At 37.5% G+C, this 9,162-nt stretch overlaps 1 protein-coding gene across 1 annotated transcript; it reads left to right on the top strand.

Annotated features, from left to right (window-relative positions):
- Positions 1-5,416: 5,416 nt before the first annotated feature.
- LOC101962274 (olfactory receptor 2AG1) lies at positions 5,417-6,367 on the top strand. The gene has a single exon (XM_005342466.2). The coding sequence runs from the start codon at positions 5,417-5,419 to the stop codon at positions 6,365-6,367; it is 951 nt and encodes a 316-aa protein (XP_005342523.1).
- Positions 6,368-9,162: the final 2,795 nt, after the last annotated feature.

Here is a 9,162-nt window from a genome sequence, read left to right as displayed (position 1 = left end):
TGCATGGGGACAGGAAAGATGGTGGAATGAGATGGACATCATTACCTCTAGTTACAGGTAACACTGTACATATGGTTCGACGCTATATCGTGTACAACCATAGAGATGAATAGTTATGCTGCAATTGTATACAATGAATCAAAATGCATTTTGCTGTCATATATACCTAATTAAAATAAATAAATAAATTGTAAAATGACAAATGGCTATTCACTTTTGAGTGGATAAACAAACTATGATGCATTCGTACAGTTGGGTACTACTTAGTATTAATGGGAAAGCACTTCAATAAACACAAAGAGAATGATGGATCTCAAACATATTACACTCTGTGAAAGAAGCACTCTGAAAACCTCACAATAATACTGACAGTAAACAGATCAGATACCTGGCAGTGAAGGGAGAGAATGATTATGAAGGGCACTAGAGCATTTGAGCAGTTGACAAAGCTTTGGTGGTTAATATCTTGACTTTGGTGATGAGTACATGATTATGTTCATTGATCAAAATTTGCAAAAGAATATATTTAAAAAAGATTAGTGAAGAATGTGAAAATGGTGGATTAGACAAAGGGAGCACTTTCCAGTTGCTCCACAGGTTGAGATTCAAGCTCCAAGAGTATTGCCTCTCAGCTAGGTGGGCAATTAAGGGAATCCACTGAATTTAATACTGGTTGATAAACTAATCACAGAGTCATAGAAAGTCAGAAGCTTTAAGCAGAGACAAGAAGAAATACAGTAAAGATGAACCAGTTTTGTTGGTGGTGCTTGCATTAGTACCACCATCTTACTGTAGAGGAGATAGAGAGAAAAAAAGGAAAGCACCATGAACAAATTTGTCATGGTGAAAACCTGTGGAACAGAAAGGGAGGCTGATCTTAAATAACCCAGACAGGACAGGGCGAGTTGATGATTGAAAAGCACTTGGAATGTCTTGCTGGGCAAGTGGAGAGTAAGGTGGGAGTCATGTGCAAGTACCCACAAGGCAGCTTTCAGCGGCAGAGCTCCGGAGTTTAAGAAAGCATTGTCAGTCTTCCCCAAAAAACAGGATAAGTGTGCTTGGTCCAGTCTGAAACAGGCACAAAGATGATTGTGCCCAGGTGATCCAGGCTGGTGATACAGAGGGGAGAGAAGCTTGTATTCTCTTTGTTTCTGGTGGCCCATGAAATCAGCTGGGGAGAAGCCAAAACTGGTAAAATAGGCACTTCTGCATTCCAAGTCTCATCCTGGGAAACTACATTCATGGTGGTAAAATATGTGATGCCTTGTAAGGTGAGATCTGCACTTTATGATGGGAATATGCCAGAGCTTTCTGAGACCTCTTCCAGCAGAGATCAGCATCTGCCCAGCAACAGGGATAAATACCTCCAAAGTTCCAAAGAATAGTCAGAACTAAAACCCCAGATCTTGAACTTCTCATGTAGAACTTTACATTAGCTCAGCTCTAGGAATGCACCAACTTAGTGGTCCAGACAATATTCCACTTGTCAGTGCTCCCCAGTACTGTGAAAAGCAGTTCTTCCACATACTGTTGTAGAAGCTGAGAGCTACTCCAACCAGCTTCTGTTCCAGGCCACAGCAAATAGCAACTTGGTGTGAAACACAGTGTTTGGATTTAATGATCCTAGCTCTTGATCCATAGGGTACATAGGCCAAAAGGAAATGCAAAGAAGGATGTGACAGGATATTCATGAACATATGTCCTTGTCAATAGTTTTGACCACAGTGGAAACAAGCTTCTCGTTTTTCATTAAGATTATTTTTCCTAGTTGTATACCTTTTTAAACTTTTTTTAAAAATTATTTTTCTCTCTAGTCTCTTTCTATCTTCTTGCTGCACTGATAGGTTCATGAATTTGTATGTGTGTGCATGGTTGTGTGTAATTTTTCTCTTTTTAATCAATTTTTCTTCACCCATGTATTTAGCATAGTTCCCCACCCCCTCTAGTTTTGACTTTGAGGGTTAGGGTTAGAAATTTCAAGGATTGTTTTAATTTGAAATTTTATTCATTTAATTGTTCTTACCTTTGTTTTTGTTACTCTTTTTACTTCTTATTCACTTTTTACCTCCTCTAACAACCCAAATTACCTTTTTCCCTCTTCCTCAATTTATTACTTTTAGTTATTTTTTAATCATTTTTATAGCCATCAGCTATTCTCTCCCGCTTCTCCTCTGTTCACTTTTTAAATATTTCAAGTTTCTCTTGCAATTTCCTATTTCCTCTTCACTTAAGGAACTATAATTTTACTGCCCATTAGAACTATTTAGTTTATATAGTCTCATCCCCCACCATTTTTTTTTTTGATGAACAATATGATGGATGATGTAGTTGGTACTTGCTGTTCAATGGTGCCAATATATAGGTTGAAAAATATCCTTTTCACAAATGGGAAACCTGGATATTCATTTATAGAAGAATAAAACTAGATCTCTATCTCTCATCCTGCACAAAACAAATCAAAGTAAAACAAAGTACTAGCAATTAGACTACAAATTTTGCAACTGCTAAAAGACAACAAAAGCTGAATACTCCAACATATTGGCACAGACACCAACTTCCTTAACAAGACTCCTAAAACTCAAGAAATAAAGTCAAGAATGAATAAGTGGGAATGGCATCAAATTAAAAAGCTTCTTCCCAGCAAAGGAAACAAAAGCATTAGGAGAGAGCCTACAGAATGGGAGAAAATCTGTTAGCTACTCCTCCAATGGGGTTTAATATCCAGGTTGAAATAGAGCAAATTATACTCCATGTGTGAATGACTGTGTCAAAATCAAATCCACTATTATGTATAATTGTCATGAACTTACCAAAAACATTTAAAGAAAGATCAATCTTACTGTATTTAAATTGTACCTTATTTAAAAATAAAAAATAATAATGATAATTTAAAATGAATGTATTTATGGCTGTTAATATTATGCCTCTTTAGCCTTTATTGAACAAACATGGGGGAAAAAATCCCACTCCCATGTTATTGTTCTTGTGGAAAAAATTTTCATTTTACCTTTTGAAAAGTCACAAATGTATTTATCATTGTTCAATAATTAAGCTTCCTAACTCAATACTAGATCAATTTTTGAGCTCATCATTGCTTCCTTCATTGCATATATTCCTTTGATGTTACTATGCCAACTGCCAAAATTATTTTGGGGGGATCCTTGAAGGAAAATTATTTTTGTTGTTATTTTTAATTCATCCTCATTCATTAATGATGGTTCTATTTCATATGGAATTCTATCTGTAAAGTTATATTTCCTCAGCATTTTAAATTGTATTTCTCTCTTATCCTATTAACACCATTCATAGTTTACTGTCATCTAAGTATATTTGATTAATGGGTAGTGTTTTATCTCTGAGAGCATTTAAAACACTTTAAGAAATATTGATCTCTACAACTTCAGTACTCTATGGACTTCTCTTTATTTTATGTTCAACATTGGAAAATTGAGCTCTCTCTTCTCACATCATTGGTGACAGACAAGTAACTGTAACACCAAGACATGTGGACACAGGTAAGATCCATGGGGTTGGAGAGGTCAATGAAGAGAAGATTTCATGTCTACACTCTCTACACAGAGCAGTCATATGGGAAGGGAAGCAGTCCAGGTGCAGAGGGCCATAAGGAAGGGAACCAGCATCCCACAGAGGCAGGAAAATGCTTTTCGCTCTGAGGCAAAGCTCTGGACACACAAGGAGCCTTTGCTTCCTGGTTTAATCAGGAAGAAATTTAGAAGTGGATCTTCAGTGTCTCCCTTAGGGTTGAGTAGAAACTTGGGGCCTCAGAGTTCATTTAATGAGGGAAGAATGCAGAATACCAGTTCAAGAAATATACCCAAGAGGATTCATTAACAGCCTATTTCCAGGATCAACATTTTCAGGGGAGGACATTTCAGTTGACAGGTTAAGTCCCTCTGAAGATAGATGTAACACAGAGTAAAGGGAGAAAAATAAAATCAGCCTCTCCTAGAACATGGCCCTGGCTCACTGCTGGCCCAAGGGACAGTGAAATTGGCATGGCAAGGTCTCCTTTGGGCAGCTCTTCCATTATCTGCTCCTCCACAGCCCCACAGCTTCCATCTTCACTCCCTGATGCCAACAGGAAGAAAGAAGGGTCTGACTATCTGGAACCAAGAACTCAGTTTGACCATTACCACCAGGTAGAGGGCCTCCCTCCCCAGAAACCTGTATGACAGGAGGAGTTTCTACTAATTCTTTTCAGGTGTGAAAGCAGGAAAGCCACAGGAAAATACTCAAAGACTGCGTTAGCTGCCACTGTATCCACTGTCATCTTCACAGATCTGCAGATGAGAGGAAGGGACAGAAGCATCCTGATATCTGAAATAGATATCAAAGATACTTAACCAACTCAGCAAAACTTCAACCAACAAACACTGCTGAAGAAAGTCACATCCTACCTCCCCATTTCTACTGGCATCTTATCACCCTTTAAACAATCCCAGAGGAGTTTGGGAGGTTAGGCAGGGAGGTTTCTCACAGCTGGAGGTAAAGGCTTTTTCTCACTTTCAGAGAAATATGTATATATAGCTTCTAAGTTCACTGAGTCAAAAAAGAGAGTTGAAAGCAAACCCTAAGAATGTAAATTACTCAGTCTGCCAGATTCCCTCATGCTTTGGGCTTCATTGCCCATCTCAATCTCTGCATTTTTGATTTCCTGAACATGAATAGAGAACTAGTTAGGATTGATATTCTGTGCTCTAGCCCAGGCCTGAGTATTTGCTTCCTTGGTAGGATTAACAAACCTGTCTTTAGATCCTGTGGTTGCTGCTGGACTCTGGCCATTTTTTGCATGTATCAGAGGATGCATGCCTCCACAAAGGACCAGCAAACAACCGATGATAATCTTGTTGGATGTTCTCATATCTTTTAACTATTAAGAACTAAGAGCCCCAGAAGATATCTGGGCAAACAATGAAGTTTTACCACATATATGCCATGAGGCAGATAAATGATTGACAGAAGGTTGGTTCACTTTCAAATCTTTAACTGCATGCAGTGAATTAGTTTTCTTTATCCCATTCCATGAGCACAGTGCTGACATCTGTCAATCTAAGGCCTCTATTGGTTTCTCCCTGGGAGTAGATTCCATGTATGAAAGACACGTTTCAGAAAGGGAGCTCTTCCTCACTGTCCCTGTGCCCCTTCTATCCAGTGCAAATGCTCTGGATTTTCAGAAGGGAGAGTGAATGTGAGGGTCAATAGCAGGAGAGGGCAGAGAATTAGTGAGCCTAATTACAATATTCAACCCTCATCTACCAGGGAAGGGCTTCAGCTGTTGTATTTCTAGTTATCCCAGTATTCTAAGGGGCTTGAGACATTATAAGTCTAGGGTTCATCTTGGCAAAACCTCACTGAGAATACATCTGGTTCTAAGTAACTAAAGCAATCACGCATAATGGAGCTCTGGAACTCCTCCACCTGGGGAAGCAGCTTCATCTTGGTGGGGATTCTGAATGACAGCGGGGCTCCTGAACTGCTCTGTGCCATGATCACTTTCCTGTACATTTTGGCCCTCGCAAGCAATGGACTGCTGCTTCTGGTCATCACAATGGACGTCCGGCTCCATGTGCCCATGTACCTCCTGCTCAGGCAGCTCTCTCTCATGGACCTCCTGTTCACGTCGGTTGTCACTCCCAAAACCCTCCTGGATTATCTGCGGAGGGAAAACAGCATCTCCTTTGGAGGCTGTGCCCTTCAGATGTTCCTAGCACTGACCCTGGGTGGTGCAGAGGACCTCCTCCTGGCCTTCATGGCTTATGACAGGTATGTGGCCATTTGTCATCCTCTGAACTACATGATCTTCATGAGGCCAAGGGTCTGCTGGCTCATGGTGGCCACATCCTGGATCCTGGCCTCCCTAAGTGCCCTAGGATATACTGTGTATACCATGCACTATCCCTACTGCAAAGCTCAGATCAAGCATCTGCTCTGTGAAATTCCACCCTTGCTGAAGTTGACCTGTACAGATACCTCCAGATATGAGCTTATGGTTTATGTGATGGGCGTAACCTTCCTAATCCCTCCTCTTGCTGCCATCTTGGCTTCCTACACACTAATTCTGTTCACTGTGCTCCACATGCCCTCCAATGAGGGGAAAAAGAAAGCTCTCCTTACCTGCTCTTCCCATCTGACTGTGGTTGGAATGTTCTATGGGGCTGCCACATTCATGTATGTCCTGCCCAGTTCCTTCCACAGTCCCAAACAAGACAACATCATCTCTGTTTTCTACACAATTGTCACTCCAGCCCTGAACCCTCTCATCTATAGCCTGAGGAATAAAGAGGTCATGGGGGCCTTGAGGAGGGTCCTTGGAAAACACTTGTTGCCAACACCCTCAGCCTTTTAGGTTGGTCTAGTGGCTGGTTTCTAAAATTCATTCCTCCTCAAAGTCAGAGGGTTTCTATCAAGAATCACATGTTTATGGAAAAGCCAATATAGTGAAGAATATATCTTATGACAGAGAAGTTGACATATGTACATACAGTACTTTCAAATTCTCCCTAAATCTCCCCATGAGGTATTTTCAGCCATACCCTTTAAAATTGCTAATGACTTTCTTTAAAATTTACTCTTTCCCCAAGTAGCTACTTAATTAAGAGATTCTGTAATGGGCTGGGGCTGTAACTCAGTGGTAAAGCACTTGCCTTGCATGTGTGAAGCACTGGGTTCGATCCTCAGCATCACATAAAAATAAATAAAAACCTGTGTGTCCATCAAGAAAAATATATATATATATATATATATATATATATATATATATATATATATATTTTTTTTTTTTTTTAAGAGATTCTGTAGGGAATGAATTTGGACATGACCCCTGAGCTATTTAGCCCATACTGGATCAACTTAGAGTCAGAGAAAATGGTTTCTAGTGTGTGCTCTAAACAAGGTTCAGATAAGAATGGGGTAGGAGTCTTGAGGTTTGCACAAATTTAAAACCAACTGATCTTGATTAAAGATCATACAGTTATAGTTCGGTCTAATGTCCCTGTTGGTAGAAGTTTGCATGTACTTGCATCATGTTCAATCTTTTCCTCTTTCCAAGCATTGGCCAATATGGATGTTCCCATAAGTGTCTTTGCGTGTTGTTGTGTGTATGTACTGCATATTTGTTTGCATTTGACATGAGTATATTTAGCAGTGCTTAAAGTTCAAATATTAAAGAAATGAATAAATTGCAAAGTGAGGGCTTTCCGTGAGCAAAGGCCATGGTTAACATCTGTATTTCTGTTTTGTAAATAATAAAAGCAAACAGAGCAAAACTTTTCCTTTCTATTTTTCTAATCCTGTCTTAAAATATTTCAACTATTTGAACATTATTCCCATATGTGAGACATGTGTACCTGTGTTCAACATTATATGTGTATCAAAATTTCACATGTACCTCTATAAATAGGTACATTTTTTCTGTTCTTATATATTAATTAAAATAATTTCAAATTTTAAGAAAACAAGGAAGAGACAACGTAATTCATTTTCTTGCTGATTTAAATATTCTACACTGCTATTAGTTTGTTTATAAGTCTGGAAATATTTAGAACACATGCTATAAACAAAAGCTTTGAGTTGAATTTTGAAGCTTAAAAATAATAAATCCTTTGTGACACTATTTTGGATGGTTCTGCTATTTGTAGAAATTGGCTATTCTTTTTTTGTTTGTTTTTTCACAAACAAGCACACTATAACTGCTTTATTTATAGCCTTGAAAGAAAATCTTTTAAAATTGATCTCATAAAAGTTGAAAATAGAACAGTTGTTACCTAAGGCCAGAGAAAGGTTGAGTGGAGGGAAGGGATGAATACTAAGTTACTGTTAGATATGAGCAAGAAGTTCTGCTGTGGTGTTTCACAGTAGGATGACTACAGATAATGATACAGTAGTATTCAAGGAACAAGACAAAAGGATTTTGAAAGTTTTCAACATAAAGAAATGGTAAATGTTAAAGGTTCAAGCATGCTTAACCTAACTTAAATATTATACAATGTATACATATATGAAATCATAACATGGAACCCCACCAAAATATACAGCTTTTTGTGTTTTATAAATCACTTAAACTATATGAAGAAGAAGTTGTTTTAAAAATTAATAAAATAAGTATACTATAAGCTCAATAGTGGAGTGCTTGCTTCACAGGCATGAGGCACTGGGTTCAATTCTCAACACCACATAAATTAAAAATAAAGAAAGAAAAAAAAGTATACTATAAATAGGCAAAACTCATGTAAAATTTCTTTAACCCAGAGATAAACTCTATACATATTTAGGTGAATTTCCTGTCATTTATAATGCAATTAAACTAGTTGATATGTTCTATGGAGAACAATATTTACCTATTAGCAAATAGTGATGTTTTCCCTATGTTGATTGGCAGTGTGAAGAGTGTAGAGTTTAGAATCAATATTCTCCACTTAGTTGTAAAACTTTGAACACACTACTTAGCCTTTTTGAACCTAATTCTGCAGTTATGTAAACTGTAAATTGACAGTAATAGAAGACCTATTTCATAATGTTCTTGTAATGATTAAGTTAGTAAATATAAATATAAGACATTTAGTGAAGCAGCTGGCATAGAATGATTGCCTCATGAATCTTAAGTAATACATGATTAAATTGTCATGAAAATGCTAAGTAGTGGTAAAATATTACATCATATGGGTGTTTTGTTATGTAACGATTTCATCATGTTAAATATTTAATGTTTTGTGTACATCTGTGTGTATTAAATCAATGATGTCAATCTCTTGGGTATGTGAATTTTTTCTTTATAAAATTTCTTACAAGTGAAATTACTTAAATTAAGGTTAAAACCAATTTAAAATTCTTTTTAAGATTTTTATTAGCTCTTTTGAGGTATGTATGATGGTAGAGTATATTTTGACTCTTTAAAGTTCTTTTTTTAAGAGAGAGAGAGAGAGAGAGAATTTTTTTTAAGATTTATTTTTTTTTTTTAGTTTTCAGCAGACACAACATCTTTGTTTGTATGTGGTGCTGAGGATTGAACCTGGGCCGCACGCATGCCAGGTGAGCGCACTACCGCTTGAGCCACATCCCCAGCCCTAAAGTTCTTCATATTAAATGAAAAATTGAATTTTTAACAATTTCAAAATTTTGCATTGTTTATAGAATTTTTACTGA

Source organism: Ictidomys tridecemlineatus, chromosome 4 (genome assembly GCF_052094955.1).
Source record: "Ictidomys tridecemlineatus isolate mIctTri1 chromosome 4, mIctTri1.hap1, whole genome shotgun sequence".
Classification (NCBI taxonomy): domain Eukaryota; kingdom Metazoa; phylum Chordata; class Mammalia; order Rodentia; family Sciuridae; genus Ictidomys; species Ictidomys tridecemlineatus.
Note: the sequence above shows the minus strand (reverse complement) of the source record. Positions and strands in the feature narration are given on the sequence as shown.

Bases quoted from the DNA above. Each gene is read 5' to 3' on its own strand.
- LOC101962274 (XM_005342466.2), top strand. From the start codon at position 5,417: ATGGAGCTCTGGAACTCCTCCACCTGGGGAAGCAGCTTCATCTTGGTG.